This window comes from Myotis myotis, unplaced genomic scaffold (genome assembly GCF_014108235.1).
Source record: "Myotis myotis isolate mMyoMyo1 unplaced genomic scaffold, mMyoMyo1.p scaffold_m19_p_61, whole genome shotgun sequence".
NCBI classification, from domain to species: Eukaryota; Metazoa; Chordata; class Mammalia; order Chiroptera; family Vespertilionidae; genus Myotis; species Myotis myotis.
The window spans coordinates 453,740-478,163 of NW_023416370.1; the positions used below are offsets into that span (position 1 = coordinate 453,740).

Here is a 24,424-nt window from a genome sequence, read left to right on the forward strand (position 1 = left end):
CCTGGGGAATCAGAGACAATACCTGCCAACCACACAGCCATGAGGAGCGAATGTCCAAAACGTACACAGAGCTCACACAGCTCAACAGCGAAAAACAAACCCATTAACTCAGTTTAAAAATGGGCAGAGGTCCTGACAGACATTTTCCCAAAGGTGACACATGAACAGCCAACTGGTCCATGAAAAGATGCTCAGTGTCACTAATCATCAGGGAGATGGAGATCCCACCGCAGCGAGATGCCACTTGACAGCTGTCGTGACGGCTCCCTTCACACATCCACCAACAGCGCTGGTGAGGACGTGGAGAAAAGGGAGCCCTGTGCATGCTGGGGGGGTTGTAAATGGGCGCAACCACTTTGGGAAACAGTATGGCGGTTCCTCAAGAAAATAAAAATAGAGCTACCATGTAACCCAGCAATCTACTTCTGGGGATAAGCCCAAGGGAAATAAAATTAATATCTGGAAGAGATGCCTGCACTTCAGGGTTCATTGCAGCATTGTTCACAAGAGCCGAGATGTGGAAACAGTCTAAGTGTGTGTCAACAGATCAAGAAAACATGGTATCTACACAACGGAATATTAGGTAACCTTCAAAAGTGCCCGGCCAGTGTGGCTCAGTGGTTGAGCATTGACCTATGAACTAGGAGGTCACGGTTTAATTCCTGGTCAGGGCACATGTCCAAGTTGCAGGCTCAATCCATGATTCTCTCTCATCATTTATGTTTCTATCTCTGTCTCCCTCTCCCTTCTTCCCTGAAATCAATAAAAGTACATTTAAAAAATAAAATAAAATGAAGAAAATCCTGCCATTTGCAACAGCATAGGTGGGCCTGGGAGACATTACATAAAATAAGCCATAGTAACAAAGAATAGAATGGTGGTTGCCAGGGGTTGGAGGGAGGGAAGAACGGGTAGAAAGTTTCAGTTATAAGAAGAATAAGTTCTAGGATCTATTGTTAACTGGTGACTACAGCTAACAATATTGTACTGAATATGTCAGTTTTGCTAAGAGAATAAACCTTGTTACTCACAAAGAAGGGTAACTGTGATAGATATATTGATTGACTTGATTGTTGTGGTCATTTCTCACTGTGTATATATATATCAAAACATCACACTATACAGCCTAAGTAGATACAAATTTTCTTCTTGAGTCATACCTTAGCAAAGCTGGTGGGGCGAGTACACAAAATGCAGACCTCATCAGTTGCCTTTGGAGGATCCTGGGAATCAATTCATCATGTTGAACATATGTAAATACAGGAAAGACTCGTGCATTTATCCTATTTTTTACATAGAAACGCTATCTTATAATAACCAAGGAATGAGTCGAAGTACTCAAGCTTATAAATAAAGGAGAAATCCTAGGACTAGAATCTCACTATTGTGTAACCCTAATGAAATAATGGATCTATGTGATGACAATGAGTCATTACATGTCAAATTTACCAAATGCAACCCAATCTGTGCTGAGAGGAAACTCCTACTGTCCATGCATATGAAACAGGGGGCTACCAGACTCTCAGCCTAACTGGTAACTATCTAGAAGCTCTTTGATCAGCAGAAGATGATGAAAACTCGACTTAAAACGTACCCACTCTGCCCAGCTTGTTTGGCTAAGTGGTTGAGCTATGAGCCAGGCCGATTCCCCAGTAGGGGGCGTGCAAGAGGCAGCTGCTCATAGATTCTCATCATTGATGTTTCCATCTCCCTTTTCCTTCCTCTTTGAAATCAATAAAAATTTATTTTAAAAACGACAACAACAAAAGCACAGAAAGTACCCACACTCAGCGAGAGGTTTCACAGAGACGGGCCACAGCACAGGCAGGGGACCGGCAGTCACCCCCAAATGGCAGGGCATGCCTGGGAGGACGCTGCAGTGACTAGAAGGAGCTGGTGTTTATAAAGGGCATGAGAGAGCAGCAGGAGTGGAAGGCAATGTTGACGGCACCTGATCCCCAATATGTTTCAAAGGTGGAAGCCCTGGGGGCGGGGACCCAAAGGAAGCCCAGCGCCCGTGCTGTCGGGGCCTGTCCCTCAATCGCCCGTGTTTCAGGGGTGGTTCCCGGCCGCTCCAAACCTTCCTCAGAACCCGGGCATGGAGAACCGCTCCTCCCGGGTCCCTCTGGCAACCCGGCCCAGGTGTGCTGGGTTCTGCCAGGGCAGGGCCGACACCCAGCACAGGCGCCGAGTCCCCGGGTGGAAAGGGCCACGCACCCTGGAAATATTCAAAGGCAGCTGAGGGCGCTAAACCACCTCCCCCTCGGACAGCGCACCTGCTGGGGGCGCCGTGTACCCGTCCCACCTCGGCTCCTCTGCGCAGGCCCGGCCCTGGCTCGCTGCTGCTCAGCAAGATGAATGTTGGGAAAGTGAGGCCCACCCCACACACTCACGAAAACACGCTCAGAGACGGACGGCCGCCACCCCACCCCCACAGGAGCTGGAGACCCCCCACAGCATCCAACCCAAGGCACACCCCAATCCCTGAGGCTCCTGGAGGAAGCACCCCAGTCAGTCAGAGTTTAAAACGTGAGGCTGGACGTCATGAAAACATGAAACGTTCTTTCCTACTTACAGACGCCATGAAACCCTGGCCGGTGGCTCAGCTGCTTGGGGCATGGTCCCCTGCACCAAAAGGTTGTGAGTTTGATCCCCAGTCCGGACACATATGGGAGGCAACCCATCAATGTTTCTGTTTCTCTCCCCCCCCCCCCCCCCCGCCTTACTCTCTCTAAAATCAATGAACACATGCTCAGGTGAGGATTTTTTTAAATGCTATTAAATAACAATGAGACAAACCAAATACTAGGAGAAAATTGTACATAACATTTATGTAATTACATATAATATTTATATATATAAAAGGCTAATATGCAAGGTTCCCCTTGGTAATTCGACTGGAAGAACGAGAATTTGATCGCTCATAAGGTGTGTGCTGACCACCAGGGGGCAGCGCGGAACATGGTGAGCGACCAGCGGCAGCTGAGGGAGCACGGGAAGGAGCAGGCGGAAAGGCGGGGAGGCCGGGAGCCTGATCGGCCCTGATCGCTAGCCAGGCCTAGGGACCTACCCGTTCATGAATTTCATGCACCGGGCCTCTAGTACTAACATAAGAGTATGTAATATATATAATATATAATGATGTAGAGAGCAAAACACTTCATCGAGTCAGAAAATATGAAGAACTCCAGCAAATCAATAACAAAAAGACAAAAACTCGGAGGGAAAATGGGGTGGTGGCCACACCGGTTCACATGTAGCAAAACTTGTGGGATGTGTATTTCAAATATGTGCATTTCCCTGGGTGTAAATTTTCATCTCAAAAAAAAAGGTAAAGTTTATTTCCCAGAGAATAAAAGTTCATGAGAGACGATGGCTCATCTAATTGTGTCCGATCCATTCAAACTATTTTCATGACTTTGAAGGAAATAACTTTCAATTCTGCCTGTGACTTGCAGGGTTTTTACAGAGACAGACGGAGAACCAGCGAGTGCCCCGGAGGCAGTGTGAGCCCAGGTCTGAGAGAGGGGCGTGGACCTGTTTCAGGAAGACGCTGACCAGAGGGAAGGGGTGGGAACAAAGGGCCTCAAACGGTTGTTTCACAGATTTAACAAGATGGCACTGGTGGCTTCTAGGTGGCGGAACTACAAACCATCTTATCGTCGTGCCTGATTCACTTATTCACAGAAATAATTACCAATGGATTTTCAAGTCAGGAACGAAGCTCTTGCGGGGATGAGGGTTCGAACCAATGAGCAAAGACAGGAGAACCCAGCACGGGCCCAGAGCCCAGCGACGGAGTTCAGTCTGTTTTTATAGAGAAAAGCACGGAGGAAGAGGCCAAATTTAGAAACATAAGAAAACTGTCCGTGGACCCAGGAAACGAGAACTCCCCAGGAAAAGTGACACAAACACAAACATGGCCCTGAGGAAATAGCCCAGATACAAGGAAGTAACCATGTGCCCAGAATCCCACCTGACCCCTGACCCCGGCAGGTATATAAAGGCCCCCGGCCCAGGAGGCTCCACACCTGATCACATCCTCTCCACCAGCTCCTCTGACCTGCTTCACTGTCAATCACCAGAACCATGAGCTGCTGTGGCTGTTCTGGGGGCTGTGGCTCCAGCTGCTGTGTGCCCGTGTGCTGCTGTAAGCCCATGTGCTGCTGTGTGCCAGCCTGTTCCTGCTCCAGCTGCGGTAAAGGGGGCTGTGGCACCTGTGGGGGCTGCAAGGGGGGCTGTGGCTCCTGTGGGGGCTGTGGCTCCTATGGGGGCTGCAAGGGAGGCTGTGGCTCCTGTGGGGGCTGTGGCTCCTGTGGGGGCTGCAAGGGGGGCTGTGGCTCCTGTGGGGGCTGCAAGGGGGGCTGTGGCTCCTGTGGGGTGCATGGTGGGTGGCTCCTGTGGGGGCTGCAAGGGGGGCTGTGGCTCCTGTGGGGGCTGCAAGGAGGGCTGTGGCTCCTGTGGGGGCTGTGGCTCCTATGGGGGCTGCAAGGGAGGCTGTGGCTCCAGCTGCTGTGTGCCTGTCTGCTGCTGCAAACCCTGCTGCTGCCAGTCCAGCTGCTGCAAACCCTGCTGCTGCCAGTCCAGCTGCTGCAAACCCTGCTGCTGTCAGTCCAGCTGCTGCAAACCCTGCTGCTGTCAGTCCAGCTGCTGCAAACCCTGCTGCTGCCAGTCCAGCTGCTGCAAACCCTGCTGCTGCCAGTCCAGCTGCTGCAAACCCTGCTGCTGCCAGTCCAGCTGCTGTGCCCCCGTTTGCTGCCAGTGCAAGATCTGAGGCTCTGAACCCAGACCTTCGGTCTCAGTGTTTGGGGATCCCCTGAATCAGGTCCTCCCTGCAGCACCGCAACCTCATCCTCCTGTCATTCATGCTCGGCTCCCCCTCTGTGCTCAGCGCTCCCGGCCATCTCTGTCCTCCTCCCACAAGAGCAGTGTGTCCTGGTCACTGGAGGTGCCTGGAGGCAGGTGCCAGCTGACAGCCGAGACTGGCCCTCTGGCTGGTGTGTGGGTCGTTCTCTGCCCCTCCCGGGCGGCTGAGATGCATGGACGACCCTGCACAGCCAGGGCGTGTGTCTGAGTGATGGCCCAGGGGTGCTGTCACCTGGCTCCTCAGCCACCAGGGCCCTGGCTCATCCTGGCCACGCCCTCCTTCCCCGCGACCAGCCTCCCCTATGAGGCTTTCCTTCCCCTTTGCCTCCACTTTTTCTGTAAAAAAATAACTGAATTTCCCTTTAATAAAACTTCTGTGTCCCTGTAGCCAACTGTATACTTGGTGCAATTCTTTCCTGGGGGTGACACATCACTAACCTCTTCGTAGATGTGACTCTGGTCCATCCCCTCTGCCCGGGATCCATGCAGCTTGCCTGGCGCGTCCCCAGGAACCACCCACTGGCTTCTGTCTTCCCAGGGGCTACCAGATCCATCACCCTGTCCCCTTCCAGGGTGAGAGTCCTCAACTGGAGGCGTGGGCATTGGGTGCCCGCCGGGGAGGCACCCTAGGGCTGGCCGACGGGTACAGGCACCACAATGTCCAGCTGTGCACCCACGTCCTCCTGCCTGGGGTGTCTCCTCTCAGCAACGCTCTGAAAGGAATAAAGTTCTGACACCTGCCGCACACAGTCCAGCTCTGAGAGAATGACATCACGTGAAGCAAGATAGTCACAAAGACACGAGTAACTCCATTTATTTTATGTTTTAACATATTTTTATTTATTTCAGAGAGGAAGGAAGAGGGAGAGAGAGAGGCAAAAACATCAATGATGAGAGAGAGTCATTGATCGGCCGCCTCCTGCAGGCCCCTCACTGGGGATCAAGCCTGAAACTCGGGCCTGTGCCCTGACCAGGAATTGAACCCTGACCTCCTGGTTCTAGGTGGACGCTCAACCACTGAGCCGCGCCAGCCGGGCTATTACTCCATTTCAAAGGAGTATCCAATGAGGTGAACGGAGCCAAAGAGCAGTGAGTATTTCCTAGGGGCGGAGACGGGGGATGCAGCAGCCTGCTAGGTGTGCGCAGTCTCTTGGGGCCGGAGGCGGAGCAAATGCCCTGGAATCAGACGACAGCGATGGCTGCACAGTTTGTGAAAATACCAACACCCGTGGGTTGTCGCTTTAAAGGGTATGTTTATGGCACATGAATTCTATCTCAATTTTAAATTCATGTCATGATTTTGTTTTGGGATTAATTGTATATGTTTAGATACTTTTTGATATTAGAGATTTTTTCCTGGCCGGCATGGCTCAGTCACTGAGCACCCATTTGTGAACCAGGGGGTCACAGTTCAATTCCTGGTCAGGCACATGCCCGGGTTGTGGGCTTGGTCCCCAGTAGGGGGCGTGCAGGAGGCAGCCGATTAATGATTCTCTCTCATCATTGGTGTTTCCATCTCCCTCTCCCTCTCCCTTCCTCGCTGAAGTCAATATAAATATATTTTTTTTAAAAGCTAACCCTTTTGTGCCCAGCTCGCCAGGAGCTTGGAAGTGACACTGTCATCCACGCGGCAAGAAAAAGCTGGACAACCCCCCAGACAGCAGCTTCTCTTCCATTAACCACAGACCTGAGGCCAGAGCACAGAGCAGCCCGGAAACTGAGGGAGGGCAGCAGGCTGGGAGGAGCCGTGGGGAGCCGGGCTGGCAGGAACCTGGGGCTCGGACCACACACTGCAGTGGCTCAGCCTGCACAGGTCCAGGCGTGGGAAGCTCGGGGACCCGGGGCTGGAGCATGCGTTGTGAGCTTTGCCTCTAGGTTCTCCGCCATCAGAGAACTCGCTGGTTCTTCTGAAATCCCGGCGCACCCTCCGAGGCCGCCTCAGGGAAGGGCGCTCTCAGACAAGCTGCCTGCGGGTCCTCTGCACCTGCTGACCCCAGGGGAGGGGCAGGCCAGCTGTGGCCCCTCTGGCCTTCCTGGACACTCAGGGGAGCAGAGAGCTGGTAGTCCCTTGTGCAGGTCACAACTCAGGTCCCTTCCAGTGGTTCTCAACCTTCTGGCCCTTTCATACAGCTCCTCATGTGGGGACCCCCAACCATAAAATTATGTTCGTTGCTACTTCATCACTGTCATGTTGCTACTGTGATGAATCGTCACGTAAATATCTGATATGCAGGATGGTCTTAGGCGACCCCTGTGAAAGGGTCTTTGACCGCCTAAGGGGTCGCGACCCACAGGTTGAGAACTGCTGCCTTAGACGGCGATGGAACCACAGGCCTAGAGAACACTGCCTCTCCCCCCACCTTCCTATGCGGGGCCTTTTCCCAGGCCATCGTGTCCAGCTTTCAAAAAAAAATGACAAGGCAGCTGGCACACATGGCTTAGAGGTTGAGCATCAGCCTATGACCCAGGAGGACACGGTCGATTCCTGGTCAGAGCACATGCCGTTTTTTAAATAACAAGGTGACCAAAGGCAAGCGCAGACCTTGGAGACACAGCAAGAAATAGAAGTGGCTCTGGCCACTTGGGCTCAGTGGACAGAGCAGTGGCCCGCAGACTGACAAGCCTCGGTTCAATTCCGGTCGGGGGCACATAGCTTGGTTGCCGGCTTGATCCCCATGTGGGAGGCAACCAGTCGATGTGTCCCTCTCACATTGATGTTTCTCTCTGTCTCTCCCCCTCCACTCTCTCTGAAAATCAATGGAAAAATGCCCTTGGGTGAGGATTAACCGAAAAAAAAAGAGTCAGGAGCGGACAGGCAGGGCTGTGGGCATCGTCATCCGGGTGCTCAGGGCTCTGGCTGCAAGCACAAGCGGGTGCCGTGCACAGAGAGATGACATCCTGAGACAGAATCAGAAATGCCCGAGTCAGCAAAAGTGAAGACTGCCCCTGGCGGGCTCACCAGCGATTGGACGTGGCTGAGGGGACAGTTGGAGGCCGGGAGGGGGGTCGGAAGAAGCCTCCAACTGGAAGAAATGAGAGAACACAGGGTCCATCGGATGCTGCTCAGGCACTTGTCATCAGAAGGAACAAACTTGCTCCCCTTTTCTGTTGTGCCTCATGCGAGGATGGACGTCAGCTAAGTGACAGGTCATCCTTTCACAGTGTATGTCGGCAAGGCATGACCCTTTCAGCCTCAGCTTCTATGGTGCTGGACTAATTCCAACCCAATAAAACTGGGGGATGGGGTGCCTGGCAGGCGCGGCTCAGTGGTTGAGCGTCCACCTAGAACCAGGAGATTATGGTTTGATTCCTGGTCAGGGCACAGGCCCTAGTTGCAGGCTTGATCCCCAGTGAGGGGCCTGCAGGAGGCGGCCGATCAATGACTCTCTCTCATCATTGATGTTTTTGCCTCTCTCTCTCCCTCTTCCTTCCTCTCTGAAATAAATAAAAATATGTTAAAACATAAAATAAATGGAGTTAACTCGTGTCTTTGTGACTATCTTGCTTCATGTGATGTCATTCTCTCAGAGCTGGACTGTGTGCGGCAGGTGTCAGAACTTTATTCCTTTCAGAGCGTTGCTGAGAGGAGACACCCCAGGCAGGAGGACGTGGGTGCACAGCTGGACATTGTGGTGCCTGTACCCGTCGGCCAGCCCTAGGGTGCCTCCCCGGCGGGCACCCCATGCCCACGCCTCCGGTTGAGGACTCTCACCCTGGAAAGGGACAGGGTGATGGGTCTGGCAGCCCCTGGGAAGACAGAAGCCAGTGGGTGGTTCCTGGGGACGCGCCAGGCAAGCTGCATGGATCCCGGGCAGAGGAGACGGATCAGAGTCACATCTACAAGGAGGTTAGTGATGTGTCACCCCCAGGAAAGAATTGCACCAAGTATACAGTTGGCTACAGGGACACAGAAGTTTTATTAAAGGGAAATTCAGTTATTTTTTTACAGAAAAAGTGGAGGCAAAGGGGGAAGGAAAGCCTCATAGGGGAGGCTGGTCGCGGGGAAGGAGGGCGTGGCCAGGATGAGCCAGGGCCCTGGTGGCTGAGGAGCCAGGTGACAGCACCCCTGGGCCATCACTCAGACACACGCCCTGGCTGTGCAGGGTCGTCCATGCATCTCAGCCGCCCGGGAGGGGCAGAGAACGACCCATACACCAGCCAGAGGGCCAGTCTCGGCTGTCAGCTGGCACCTGCCTCCATGCACCTCCAGTGACCAGGACACACTGCTCTTGTGGGAGGAGGGCAGAGATGGCCGGGAGCGCTGAGCACAGAGGGGGAGCCGAGCATGAATGACAGGAGGATGAGGTTGCGGTGCTGCAGGGAGGACCTGATTCAGGGGATCCCCAAACACTGAGACTGAAGGTCTGGGTTCAGAGCCTCAGATCTTGCACTGGCAGCAAACGGGGGCACAGCAGCTGGACTGGCAGCAGCAGGGTTTGCAGCAGCTGGACTGGCAGCAGCAGGGTTTGCAGCAGCTGGACTGGCAGCAAACGGGGGCACAGCAGCTGGACTGGCAGCTGCAGGGTTTGCAGCAGCTGGACTGGCAGCAGCAGGGTTTGCAGCAGCAGACAGGCACACAGCAGCTGGAGCCACAGCCCCCCTTGCAGCCCCCACAGGAGCCACAGCCCCCCTTGCAGCCCCCACAGGAGCCACAGCCCCCCTTGCAGCCCCCACAGGAGCCACAGCCCCCACAGGAGCCACAGCCCCCCTTGCAGCCCCCACAGGAGCCACAGCCCCCTTTACCGCAGCTGGAGCAGCAACAGGCTGGCACACAGCAGCACACGGGCTTACAGCAGCACACAGGCACACAGCAGCTGGAGCCACAGCCCCCACAGCTGGAGCCACAGCCCCCGGAACAGCCACAGCAGCTCATGGTTCTGGTGGTTGAGGGTGGAGCAGGTCAGAGGAGCAGGTGGAGAGGATGTGGTCAGGTGTGGAGCCTCCTGGGCCGGGGGCCTTTATATACCTGCCGGGGTCAGGGGTCAGGTGGGATTCTGGGCACATGGTCCCTTCCTTGTGTCTGTGCCGTTTCCCCAGGGTCAGTTTGTGTTTGTTGTCCTTTCCCTGTGAGTTCCCATATTCTTGCCCATGACAGTTTTCTTAGTTTTCTAAATTTGGCCTCTTCCTCATGCACGCTGACCTCAGTCCTTCCTCCCTCAGAGTTCCTGGCAGGTGGTCACCTGCTTTCTGTGCCCACACGTGACTGTCGTGACCACGTTTTGCCAGGTTCCTTTCCATCTGGTGTGGGAACACGTGCCGTTGATGAAGCTGAAGAACTGGAGGCAGAGAGACTGTCTGGGTGGTTGGGCCGTACGTGCAGCCACAGGCTTCCTGCTGGGAGGGAGGCAGCTCGAATGGGACCACACACAGAGGGGGAGGTGGACAGAGAAGGGTTCAAGGTGTTGGCTTTGAGCCTGGCAGCCGCATGCCGCAGCCTCCAGAGGTGACGGCCTGGTGGTTCCTCCCTTCCAGCTCCCCGGGGCCGGCAGCCCGGGGACTCTCTGTCTGTGGCCGGGGCTCAGCCAGGAAGGCTCGGGGGGCACTTCCGGGCTCCAGATCTGGGAGGATCTGTTTCTGTTGTTTTATCACCGCATTTGTCGTAATTTGTTGAGTAGGGACAACAAAATTGTACAATTTTGACATTGGGAAGTGGTTTGTAGTGATAGCAAGAATCTGAAAGGGTGGAAGTGGTTTGAAATCGGGTGGAGGGATTTTGAGGTGCACGACCAGAAAAGCCTGAATTGCCCCAAATGAATGCTACAGAAGTGCAGTCGGATGTTCCTGGTGCCGGGTCAGACATGGTGTTGGAAATGGGAGGAAAGTTATGACCTGGCAGAATGCGCAGCTGAACTGTGTGTAGAATCATGAGGAAGACAGAACCCCCACCTCAGTTTTTCAAAATATATATATTTTTTATTGATTTCAGAGAGGAAGGGAGAGGGAGAGAGAGACAGGAACTCACGAGGAAAAGGACAACAAACACACATGACCCAGGGGAAACGGCACAGACATAAGAAAGTGACCATGTGCCCAGCATTGCCCCTGACCCCTGACCTCTGACCCCAGCAGGTATATAAAGGCCCCCGGCCCAGGAGGCTCCACACCTGACCACCTCCCTCTCCACCTGCTCCTCTGACCTGCTCCACCCTCAACCACCAGAACCATGAGCTGCTGTGGCTGTTCCGGGGGCTGTGGCTCCAGCTGTGGGGGCTGTGGCTCCAGCTGCTGTGTGCCCGTGTGCTGCTGTAAGCCCGTGTGCTGCTGTGTGCCAGCCTGTTCCTGCTCCAGCTGCGGTAAAGGGGGCTATGGCTCCTGTGGGGGCTGCAAGGGGGGCTGTGGCTCCTGTGGGGGCTGCAAGGGGGGCTGTGGCTCCTGTGGAGGCTGCAAGGGGGGCTGTGGCTCTTGTGGGGGCTGTGGCTCCTGTGGGGGCTGCAAGGGGGCCTGTGGCTCCTGTGGGGGCTGCAAGGGGGGCTGTGGCTCCTGTGGGGGCTGCAAGGGAGGCTGTGGCTCCAGCTGCTGTGTGCCTGTCTGCTGCTGCAAACCCTGCTGCTGCCAGTCCAGCTGCTGCAAACCCTGCTGCTGCCAGTCCAGCTGCTGTGCCCCCGTTTGCTGCCAGTCCAGCTGCTGCAAACCCTGCTGCTGCCAGTCCAGCTGCTGCAAACCCTGCTGCTGCCAGTCCAGCTGCTGTGCGCCCGTTTGCTGCCAGTGCAAGATCTGATTATTGCACTAACTTCTTCCAACTGCTCCATCTAGTGAAGCTTCTGGTCTCATCACCTCCTCTGCACACATCCAGCTCCTGCCAACCCCATTCTCATTCTCATCGTTCATGAGAGTGGCCATGTCCTCTGCGATATCCTGACTCAGAGGAAGAGCATATTCCAATGCTCAACAGCTCCTCTAAAACCAAGTGGCCAGGCCCTGTCTGAGTTGCTCAATGGTTAGAGCATCTTCCCAATAAGCCCAGGTTGCGGGTTCGATCCCCGGTCCTGGAACATACAAGAACCAGCAAATGGAGGTGTCAATAAGTGGAACAACAAACGGATGTTTCCTTCTCTCTCTCTCTCTCTCTCTCTCTCTCTCTCTCTCTCTCTCTCTCTCTCCCCTTCCTTCCTCAGAAATCAATAAATAAAAAGTAAAATAAATCAAGTAGCCACTGCTGGTGTTCCTGACTCTTCTAATCACTATTATCTACCACTTGCAGGCACCCACCCTGTACCAAGGAGCTGCCCGTGACTGGCAGGGACAGGACCGCTGGCTCCTCAGTGAGAATAGCTCCGCCCCCTCCCACCCCAGCCACTTCCTTCTCCCACAAAATCAGTCCCTGGGAACTCTTTATCTCCAACAGTTTTCATATTTGTCTGTTAAACTGTAATACACTGTCCTGCCCACGAAACCATGCCTGTCCCTGCAAACACGTTCATGGTGGTGTGACTGCACGGCAGTCTGCCTCCCAGGCTCATGGGTAAGGAACCCACTGGGCCCAGGCCAGCCAGCTGGCACTGCCTCCAGTGCCCCCACTGCCTCCAGCCACGTGCGTCCTCCACTGATGTTTGGCAAGGGAATGGTCTGAGACATGGCGAAGGAGGTAGGGAGCCCTGGGCCGTGTTGGGGGGAGGGCTTGTGTCCTTTGTCTGGTACTGTCTAGCAGTGGGCCTTTCCCTTTGGGGCAGTAGGGTTAGTGTGCTGGGACTAGCACCTTCCTACCCTCCTTCCCTCTCCTGTCACAGAGGCAGGAAAGCACTTCCCCGACACCCTTCCAGCTATGGGTCCAGATACAATTAGGCTCAGTCATTCTGCTTTCTCGTGATATTAGGAAAACAAAATAACTGGGGGATAGGGGAGGCTAGGGGACTGTCTAGGGTGGGGGGAAAAAATGGACCAAAAAAAAAAATGGGCAGAAGCACTGGGGGCATCCGGGACCTTCATGGGTGACATGAGCCACATTCCATGTTCCGGCCATGGCCACCAGGCCTGCCGAGGACAGGGCCCGAGGAGTCATTCCTGGAGGTCGGCTTCTCAGTTCTTTCAGTGACTCTGAACCCACCTCGTCTCCATATCAAACCCCACTGTGGTTATCCCGGAGAGGGGGCAGAATGATGCTCCCCAAACTACCTGTCCTGATCCCCACAACCTGTGACTCTGCTTGGTGACCTGGCAAAGGGAATTCAGGTGGCAGGACTTAAGGCTGCTGAATTGGACTTACGGCCAACTTAGGTAGGGAGTCCTCAAACAGGGAAGAGGGAAACAAAAGAGTCACAACCAGAAAGACACTGGAGAGTTGTCCCGTGAGAAAGACAGGACCTGGGGCCGCTCCGAGGTTTGAGCCCCTGGCAGCTCTCGGAGGATGAGGTTGCCTTTTAGGGGAAGTGTGGGCGCATCTGGGGAGCATCTCGGTGGGGGCAGGCAGTCCGAGGTGCCAGTAAGACTCCCCAGAGGGGACTTGTGGTGGCAAGAGGGGGTGAGCATCCGAAGTGTGAGGCTGCAGGACCCCCAACATGCTCAGCATGGCGGAGAGAGCATGGGAGAGAGGGAGGACCAGGCCAGAGCACCACTCCTACTAATGAGAATTTTCGACAACTTGAAAACCATCAAATTGATATGTTTTTGCACAGCAAAGGAAAGCATCCACAAAATGAAAAGGAACTTACTGGATAGGAGAACACATTCACCTATGATACATCTGATAAGGAATTGATTTCCAAAATATATAAAGAACTCAAACACTTCCACACCAAAAACAAAAAAACAAACACACACAAAAAAATCCAATTTAAAAATGGGCTGAGGACCTGAATAGACAGGTCTCTAAAGGAGCACAGATGGCCAACTGACATGAAAAGATGCTAAACATCACCAATCATCAGAGAGATGCAATTAAAACCTCAATGAGATACCACCTCACACCAGTCAGAATGGCCACCACCAATAATCAACAAACTACAGGTGCTGGCGAGGATGTGGAGGAAAGGGAACCCTGGTGCGCAGCTGGTGGGGATGCAGACGGGGCAGCCACCGTGGAGAACAGTGTGGAGTTCCCTCAAAACTAAAGGTGGCGCTGCCTTAGGACCAGGAATTCACTTCTGGGGATAATCCAAAGACACCCAAACGCTAATTCAGAAGAGCAGGTGCACCTCCGTGTTCACTGCAGCTTTATCTACCCTGAGCCGAGGTTTGGAAGCAGCCCAAGTGCCCCTCGCAGATGAGTGGATGAAAAAGCTGTGGTTTATCTACACAATGGAATACTGCTCAGCAACAACAAAAGATGGAAATCTTACCTTTGCGACAGCATGGAGGGACGGGAGAGCATTCTGCTGAGTGAAATAAGCCAGTCAGAGAAAGACGAGTACCATAGGATTGCACTTACCTGTGGAATCTAATGAACGAAATAAACTAACAAGCAAACTAGAAACAGACTCGTAGATACAGAGAACAGACTGGCAGCGGTCAGAGAGGAGGGGGTGGGGGCGGGTGAAAAAAGGTGAAGCCATGAAGCAAAAGCAAACAAACAAACAAAACTCAGGGACACCAGGACGGTGACCACCAGAGGGAAAGGGGATGGTGGAGGCTGAAGCGGGTGAAGGGGGGTTAAATGGTGACAGAGGAGATTTGGCTGTGGGTGTGAACACACAATGTAGAGATGATGTACATACAATTATACACTTGAAACCTCTATAATCTTATTAACCAATGTCACCCCAATAAGTTAAATAAATTTTTAAAACATAAATAAAAAATTAAAAAGCCAAACTCGTAAAAAAACAAACACTTTATGTGCTGCATTGTAATTAAAAACTTAAATTAATTTTTACGCCCAGCCTGCGTGGCTCAGGGGTTGAGCACTGACCTATGAGCCAGGAGGTCAGGGCTGGATTCCTGGTCAGGGCACAGGCCTGGGCTGCAGGCTCCATCCCCAGTGGGAGGCGTGCAGGAGGCAGCTGATCCAAGATTCTCTCTCATCATTGATGTTTCTATCTCTCTCTCCCTCTCCTTTCTTCTCTGAAATCAATAAAAGTATATATTTCTTAAAAATTAAATTAATTTAAAAATAGTAAATAATAAAACTAGTATGAAAATTAATTGAGAGCTAACAGTTTTCTAAATAAACCAAAGGAATGGACCCTGGGCATTGAGACCAAATGAGGCTCGCTTCCTCCGTGCCCCTCCCTTCCCTGCACAGGTCCCGGAGGCACCTGGGACTCCTGTCCTCAGGCCTGAGCCACCCTATTGCAGGTCACACACGAGGAGCAGAAAAGGCAGGTGAGCAGCTCCTGTCGGCACCGAGAAGCATTAAGCAAGTGGGAGCTGAGTCTCTAATCATGAGACACAAAGAGGAAGACATCAAACTAGAAACCTAAGAACGTGGATGCAGCCTGAGCCAGCCAGAGGCCAGGGACACCGAGGAAAAAACACAGCACAGAAGTGGCATAAGCAGGAACCAGGAAGCGACCATGTGCCCAGCATCTCACCTGACCCCTGACCCTGGCAGGTATATAAAGTCCCCCAGCCCAGGAGGCTCCACACCTGACCACCTCCCTCTCCACCTGCTCCTCTGACCTGCTCCACCCTCAACCACCAGAACCATGAGCTGCTGTGGCTGTTCCGGGGGCTGTGGCTCCAGCTGTGGGGGCTGTGGCTCCAGCTGCTGTGTGCCCGTGTGCTGCTGTAAGCCCGTGTGCTGTTGTATGCCAGCCTGTTCCTGCTCCAGCTGTGGTAAAGGGGGCTGTGGCTCCAGCTGTGGGGGCTGCAAGGGGGGCTGTGGCTCCTGTGGGGGTTGCAAGGGGGGCTGTGGCTCCTGTGGGGGCTGTGGCTCCTGTGGGGGCTGCAAGGGGGGCTGTGGCTCCTGTGGGGGCTGTGGCTCCTGTGGGGGCTGCAAGGGGGGCTGTGGCACCTGTGGGGGCTGCAAGGGGGGCTGTGGCTCCTGTGGGGGCTGTGGCTCCAGCTGCTGTGTGCCTGTCTGCTGCTGCAAACCCTGCTGCTGCCAGTCCAGCTGCTGCAAACCCTGCTGCTGCCAGTCCAGCTGCTGCAAACCCTGCTGCTGCCAGTCCAGCTGCTGCAAACCCTGCTGCTGCCAGTCCAGCTGCTGCGCCCCCGTTTGCTGCCAGTGCAAGATCTGAGGCTCTGACATGCTGCTAGGTGGTTTCTGGCCGTGAGTGGAGACACATCCGCGGTCAGGACCACAGTCTCAGTCCAGGAACTTCCTCGTCCTTGCTGACTAGACTTTGCCATCTGCAGGCCTTTTGGAGGCTGAGCCCCAGAGAACCAGCCCTCATGTACTGCACGGGGCACAGACCTCCCAGCTCTCCCTTTGTCTGGCCTCTCCCTGCTCAGTCCTTATTCCCAGGGAACCCCAGGGCTGGTGCTAACCCCAGAGCCTGGGCCCTGACCCACTGAGCACCCCTTTCCGTCCCTGGCGTCCCCCGGACACCAGCTCGTCTAATTCTTGATCTAATAAATTCCTCCCTGGACGTGGGGAACCCTCTAAAGAAGCAAATTCTCCAATGACCAGCCTGGTCTTTCTGTAGTTCTCTCCTCACTGCCGTTCTCGGGAGAAACCTTCCCGGACACAGAGCACTCTGCCTGCTCCCACGGGTGGGGCCTGCGGGGAGCTGACACACACCTACACACACTCGGAGATGGAGTCAGCCACTGCCCACAGTGGAACGCCCCTGCGCATAGGCTCCCGGGACACATCCTTTGGGGACCCCCGGCCTGCGGGGCCTCTATCGGCTGGGTTTGTTCTCACATCACAGGAAAAAGTGACCACAGCCACGAGTATCCCAGAGATAGGTGAGGTGGCACAGATTTCATTGTTTTATTTTTAATTTTTGAAAAGATGCTTTTCAGTTCGGTTGGCGTAGCTCAGTGGTTGAGCATCGACCTATGAACCAGAAGGTCACAGTTCGATTCCCAGTCAGGGCACAGTTCGATGCCCAGGTTGTGGGCTCAATCCACAGTAGGGGCGTGCAGGAGGCAGCCAATCAATGATTCTCTCTCTTCATTGATGTTTCTCTCTCTCTCTCTCCCTCTCCCTTCCTCTCTGAAATCAATAAAAATATGTGAAATAAAATAAAAGTGCTTCATTTTTTATAAAAGACTCAAAGCTACCGCACCGAGTGAATGCTTCACCAGGAAGGGGCGAGGGCTCCCACAGGAGCGCTCTCTTCCGAGGGGGGCGGGGGAGCATTCTAACGCACCTACACCCACTCCACCGCCAGCTCAGTAAGGACAATGAAGGTGGCAGCCCTGTGCCCAGCGAGGGGTCCAGCACCAGAGGCAGAGCGGACCTTGCCCGAAGGGAGCTATGTGTCGGCTCTGACCCACACGGGGCTGGCATGAGCTTCACCTATTGCAGACCCCTCCCTGCTGCCACCTGGCTGTGAAGGAGCCCTCCCTGAACACCTGGGAAGGCAAGTATCATAGATACACAAACAATGACATACCGAAATCTGGGAGGAAAGCTGAAGGTGAGACACGTAGAAAATAAGGGCTTGGAAACCACCACGAACACCAGGGAATTCGAAGGCCACACGCTCACGGGCCGAGGGCTCTCAGAAAGGCCCAGAAGACTCAGGCTTCTCCTCCAGCTGACGGCAGGCCCAGGGCAGGAGGCAATGAGTGCAGGGCAAAGCTAAGGACCCAGGGAGTGCCCCACACAGAGCCACCTGCCAACCCCGAGGGAGGACCTATTTGTTGTTGTTCTAAGCATTTAAGAAAAGTGTCATCAAGCCACCGGCTGACGACTAAGCGCCAGAAACACAGATCTCAGAGACCACAGACAAAGAACACAGTCTTTCTAAAAACTGTCTAGAAACTCACTAAGTAAGCAAACACCTACCACTCACATGAGCAATGGCAACGACCTGGGGCGGGGAGAGTCTGACTGAGTCGCCGTATTATCATATGGAAACGTCCAGTTTTCAGCAACAACAAAGTGACCCCGAAGTGGGATTGCTGGTTTTATGGTCGCTCTACCTCTGGTTTCCTCAGGGCCCTCCACACGGTCCCCTCAGCGGCACACTGATAACCCAGCAGTGTGGAGGGCTCCCTTCTCCGTGTCCTCACCGGCCCTGGGCTGTCGTCCTGCGACGACAGCCATTCTAATGGGTATGAGGGATGCCTCTGTGAGGTTTTGATTTGCGTTTCCCTGACGACTGGTGACATTGAGCATCTGTGGGCAAAGCCATGTCCCAGAACCCCCGAAGGGGGAAGAAGAGTCTTTTAAACAAATGGCACTGGATGCCCTGGTGCCAAAGAATGAAGGTGGACCCGACTTCAAAACAAAACTGACTCCAAATACATCAAAGACATAACTGAGAGAGTTCGAGCAATGACACTCTTGGAAGAAAGTGTAGTGTGTTCTTAAAATAAACAAATAAAAAATAGACCGAACCTGGCTAGAGAACCTGCCTGGAGAACCTGACTAGAGAACCTCGCTATGCTGATCAACTGAACGCAGTCCCCGTGTCATTCCTTCTTCGCCGACTCCGTCCACACCTTTGGGAACCCCTGGACCCGCCGGGACTGGACTCCAACAGGTGTATTCTACTCTGCCTTCCCTCCCTCACTGCCATGCAGAGTACAAGAGGGGAGGGCCTCTCCCGGGGCTGGGTGGGCTGGCGAGGTCAGCAAGACGCTGTGGGTACGCTGGGGAAGGTGTGGTCAGGGTTCCTTTAGCAAAAGCGCTTGACTAGAGTCCACTAGGTCTACGATTTTGAAGCCTCAAGAACGTGCTCAAAGGAAGAGCAGTTTTATCCCCTGTAATAATATTTACTTCTCCATTTATAAAACCAAAATGAGTCAGTTTCTTTGGAATAAGGGGAAACGAGAAGAGATGTCCAGCTTCATTCGCCCTCCGTGTCCTGAAGGAGAGCCCTCTCATTCTTCCTTGTGACTTAGGAGTTAAACCCTGTCTACACGGACCCGGCCTTCCCCCTGGCAGCCGAACATGGGGGAACATTTGTGAAGAACGTGGTCTGATGCCAACCTCGCCCCATAGCAAGAAACACAGGTGCACTCACTACTTTCACTTAATATAATTTGTCTAATGTCCTCATCATTCCATCATCACAAAACCCAATAATACCTGGGTTCCAATTTGGGATTTGGCCATTGTGAGAGCTGGCAAGCTTTCGGGCCTCCTTTGGTTGGCATGTATGAGTTTCTCATCCAAGACCATTAGTGAAGTGTGAACACTGACTTACTGGCTACATCATGGGACATCTGTTCCTGGGCAATGGGTTACTGAGACCCCGTTTGGGGGGCCACAGAGCAGTGCCTGCTCTGGCCTGGCCTGGGTTGGCTCATCTGCATGGTGTCCACTAGTTGGGAAAGTAAAGAAATGAGGTCAAACTGGCATTGGTTGCTCTTCCAAAGGGTTCTTTTTATTGGCTTCAACACTGTATTTTAAAATAAGAATTCCACTGACTTCAGTGATGTCTGCCTATTGCCTATCATGGCCTTGGCACTGTGTTAGCCACTTGGGATGTAGCAATGATGTGGAATGGCAAGAGTCCTTCATCCCTGACTGACCATTGAATGGAAAAACAGTTAAACCGACAGTTACAGGATATGCTGTGATGGGGAAGCCCATGTGCTGGGGGTCCTGGTCAGGAGTTAGGGGGTGGGGATGGCCTCCTAGGATGTGGGTCTAATGCGTGACCTTCAGGACATAGAAGTTAGACAAGAGAGGGTGAGGGCCCAGGGAGAAGGTGAGAGTGAAGAGGAAATAGAGGGTGGGAGAAGGAGAGGCGCTGGCCATCTGCTGCTGTATAATAAACAACTCTGAAGCAAAAAATAAGTTAAAAAAAATAAATAATAAAAACTAATAATAAAATAAACAAAAAAATTTTTAAAAACAGAAAGTATAGTGTAGGTAGCATGTGAGATCTTGCTCCCAGGCAATTGTCATCAATTTGGCTCAACTAAACTCTTACAAAAATTCAAAACAAAAACAAACAAACAAACAAACACCATAATGTAAATCTTTATGACCTTGGATTTGGCAAAGAGTCCTTAGATTTGGTTCCAAAAGCAAAAGAAAAATAGACAAATTGGACTTTGTCAAAAGTAAAAATGTTTGTGAGTCAAACAACACCACTATGAAAGCGAAACGTGAAAAGACAACACAGGCAGAGAGAAAACGTCGGCACCTCGTGTATCTGACAATGGATGTGCATTTGGGCTGTACAAGGAATGCTTGCAGCTCAGCAAGAACAAGAGAAATAACCCAGTTTACAAATGGGGAGAGAGTTGAATAGACATGTCTCCAAAGAAGCTCCACAAATGGCCGATGAGCACATGAAAAGGTATTCGCCACCGCTCGTCATTGAGGAAATGCAAGTTAAAACCATGAGGTACCATGTCATAGCTCTCAGGGCGGCTATTGATAATGTTAATTCACATTAAGGGGACCCACGATGAAATGGAGGCGGCCCCCGTGGCCCAGCCCTTGTCACAAATCTGAACCCAAGTCAGCCGCACTTGCTGGGACACCTGCCAAGGAAACCTGACACCACCAGTCCTCCTGTTCAGCTTCAGCCAGCCCACTGCGGAGAAACAGCACCTACTGCAGGGATGGCGAACCTTCTGAGCTCGGCGTGTCAGCATTTTGAAAAACCCTAACTTAACTCTGGTGCCGTGTCACATATAGACATTTTTTGATATTTGCAACCATAGTAAAACAAAGACTTATATTTTTGATATTTATTTTATATATTTAAATGCCATTTAACAAAGAAAAATCAACCAAAAAAATGAGTTCACATGTCACCTCTGACACGCGTGTCATAGGTTTGCCATCACTGACCTACTGCCTTACAAGGAAACCCCGGTCTCCTAGCCAGTCTGCCCGGCCCCATGTTGCCTCTGCAGCTCCCTGTAATTGGGCGGAAGAAAGTGGAGGTGAATGAGTGACTGCTAATGCTTACAAGTTTTCTTTTGGGGATGACGCAGTATTCTAGAATTAAAATGTGATGATGTTTATAAATATACTAAAATCATTGAGTTATGTCATTTAAGTGGATGAGCTTTATGCTGTGTAGATTATGTCTCACATAGAGGTGCTTAAAATCACATTAGCAAAGTAAATATGGGCACACAACCCATCAAAGATCGAGGACAAGGTTTTAAGCAGACAAGGTGCATTGAGCGCTTGAAATCAACCACGGAATTCACCACAATAACAAAACATTCTATGATGATTTAAATGAAGAGGAAAGGCACTTAAAATATTCAGCATTCATTCATGATTTTAAAAAGAAAGACACTGCAATACAGAAGTGAGAACTTGCTGAATGAGACGGGGCTAAAAACATAAAAAACCACCAAGCACCATTCTTAGTAGTGCAGTATTTTAATATTTGCCCCTGAGGTTGTGAACAATGAAAACTTTCACTATCACTGTTGCTATTTCTCATTGTCCTGAAGGAGCTAATGCAATAAATAATTTAAAAATTAAAGTTTTGAGGATTTGAAAAGAGGTCATCACACAGGTCCACATGACTGTGCATGTGGAAACGCCAAACAGCGGCAGATACACTAGTAAATATATTGCTGGGATGATTCAATTAAAATTATGACCGATAATCAACCATTGGAATAGGCCTACATCTGTTAAAGAAAGTGAACCAATCTATATACAATGGGGCCTTGACTTACGAGTCTAATTCGTTCGGAGACTAAGCTCGTTAAGGAGCTCGTTAACTCAAATTACTCTATCAACTTAATGCAAAAAATCAGCCGAGAGACAGCTGGTATCTCAAAAAACTCGTTAGTTGGGACACTCATAAGTCAAGGCCCCACTGTATATAAAAGCCCAGCAACCAGAACAGCAGAACAACCAGGATGACCGGAATGACCGGTGGCTATGATGTGTACTGCAGCAGCCAACCAGCCTGATCTGGGCCCTGATCGGACCCCCATGGCTGGCCCAGCCCTCGATTGGCCCCCAGCACCCTAATCAGGGGAGGGGCCAGCCGCCAACTGCCTGCATCCCCTCTCCCTGCCAGCCCAGCCTGATGGGCCCTCATTGGGGTGGCTGGCCAGACCCCACTTATGCACAAATTCGTGCACCGGGCCTCCAGTAATTAATAACCTTCCAGAGCAGAGAGCACCAGATCCCAATGGGCTCTGGTGAATCCGTCAGACGTTTAAGGAAGAAATTTCGCCAGCTCTCTGCGTGCTGTTTCAGAAGGTGGGAGCCGAGGGGGCACTGCCTGGCTCACCCTGTGAGGCCAGCACCACCCTGATACCAAAACCAGACAAACACATCACAGGAAAAGAAAACCACAGACCAATGTCACTCAAAGGTAGATGTAAATTTTTCAAAAAAAAATTAGTAAATCAAATCCAACACAAGCATTAAAAAACAAAAGTATACACCAGGACCAGCTGCAATTTATCCCCTATCTGCAAGGCTGGTTCAATATTCAAAAATGAACTAATGTAACTCATCACTTTGACAGACTGAAAAAGGAAAATGTCACAATCGTGTCAATAGACGCAGCATTTGACAAAATCCAAACCCCTTTATGACAAAAACGCACAGTAAACTAGGAACAGAGGGAACCTCCTTGACTTGACAGAGAACATGAACAAAAACCAACAGGTAACATCACACTTCCTGGGAAACAAGGTTTCCTGCAAAGACCGGGTTCGAGCAAGAATGTCCCCTCTCACCACTCCTTTCCAACACCACATTGGGAGGCCTTGCTGGGGCAATAAGACAAGAGAAGGAGGTCAGAGGAGTACTGATTGGGAAGGAAGGAAGGAAGCTCTTCGTTCATAAATTACATGATTGTCTATGTAAGAAATTCGAAAGAATCTGCAAGAAAAAAAATCTGAGAACTTATAAGTGATCATAGAAAGGCTGAGGGATACAAGGTTAATATACAAAAGTCAGTCACTTTCCTATTTTCCTGCACAAATAGAATTGGACATTATAAACACAGTATCATTTACATTAGCTCCCCAAAAAGTGAAGACATCGGTATACACTTAGTTTAAAATATCCAAGATCAGACCTAGCCAGTTTGGCTCAGTGGATGGAGCGTCAGCCTGTGGACCAAAGGGTCCCGGGTTTGATTCTGGTCAAGGGCACGTACCTCAGTTACAGGCTTCTCCCTGGTCCAGGCCCTGGTCCAGGCTCGTGCAGGAGGCAACCAATCGATGTGTTTCTCTCACATCAATGTTTTTCTCTCTCTCCCTCTTTCTTCCACTCTCTAAAAATCAATGGAAAAACTTCCTCAGATGAGGATTAACAAAAATTAAAATAAAATAATAAAATAAAATGTCCAAGATCAATATGAGGTAAGCTACAAAACTCAGATAAAAAAACATAAAAGAAGAAATAAATTAATGAGAGATAGTCCATGTTCATGGATAGGAAGACACAAATTGTCAGGATATCAGTTTTCCCCAACCTGACCTATAGAGCCAATGCGATCCCAACCAGGTCCCAGTGAGATGTTCTGTGGGTGTTGACGAACTTATTCTAGATTCACACGGGGGCAACAGACCCAGAATAACCCGCCGGATGTGGAAGGAGAACAAAGCTGGAGGACCGACGCTGCCCGACCTCAAGGCTGACTCTTCACCCACAGGAGTCAGGAGAGGGTGGTATTAGCAAAAGAACAGGCACATAGACCAACGGATCCAAACAGAGAGCCCAGAAACATCTCCACATAAATATGGTCGACTGATCTTTAGCCAAGAGCAAGCTCCCCTGCGGGTGAGCGAGGGTCTGGGCTTCACCTGGGGCCCAGCCCACAGACAGCACACGCCTGAGAGTGCAGGTGGCCCCACCTAGAGAATTCCACAAACACTAACAATCCTGGAAAGTACTTGCCATGAATAAAGACTAAGCAAACTGGGAAGAGATTACATTTAGAAACATGAGAAAGAGGACCACAGACACACACACAGACACACACACTCACACTCGTACAACAGGCCCTGGAGAAACGGCACAGAAAGCCAACACGACGCTGTCACCCACACACAATGCAGTCGGCACAGAAAGCAGGTGACCACCTGCCTGGATCCGAGGGAAGAGGGACAAGGAAGAGGCCAAATTTAGAAAACTGTTGGTGGACCAGCAATAGGAGCCACGGGAAAGGACAACAAACACAAACTGACCCTGAGGCAACAGTCCAGACACAAGGAAGTGACCATGTGCCCAGCATCTCCCCTGACCCCTGACCCCGGCAGGTATATAAAGGCCCCCGGCCCAGGAGGCTCCACACCTGACCAAATCCTCTCCACCTGCTTCTCTGACCTGCTCCACCCTCAACCACCAGAACCATGAGCTGCTGTGGCTGTTCTGGGGGCTGTGGCTCCAGCTGTGGGGGCTGTGGCTCTAGCTGCTGTGTGCCCATGTGCTGCTGTAAGCCCGTGTGCTGCTGTGTGCCAGCCTGTTCCTGCTCCAGCTGTGGTAAAGGGGGCTGTGGCTCCTGTGGGGGCTGCAAGAGGGGCTGTGGCTCCTGTGGGGGTTGCAAGGGGGGCTGTGGCTCCTGTGGAGGCTGCAAGGGGGGCTGTGGCTCCTGTGGGGGCTGCAAGGGGG

At 52.0% G+C, this 24,424-nt stretch overlaps 1 protein-coding gene across 1 annotated transcript in view; it reads left to right on the plus strand.

Moving 5' to 3' along the window:
- Nucleotides 1-4,561: 4,561 nt before the first annotated feature.
- LOC118659601 (keratin-associated protein 5-5-like) overlaps nucleotides 4,562-24,424 on the plus strand; it is a gene marked incomplete at its 5' end in the record, with an annotated part of 31,579 nt that continues 11,716 nt past the window's right edge. The window contains 2 exons of the mRNA XM_036315817.1: nucleotides 4,562-4,736; nucleotides 11,397-11,560. Of these exons, the coding sequence (XP_036171710.1) occupies nucleotides 4,562-4,736; nucleotides 11,397-11,560 (339 nt within the window). The remainder of the gene's footprint in view (nucleotides 4,737-11,396; nucleotides 11,561-24,424) is intronic.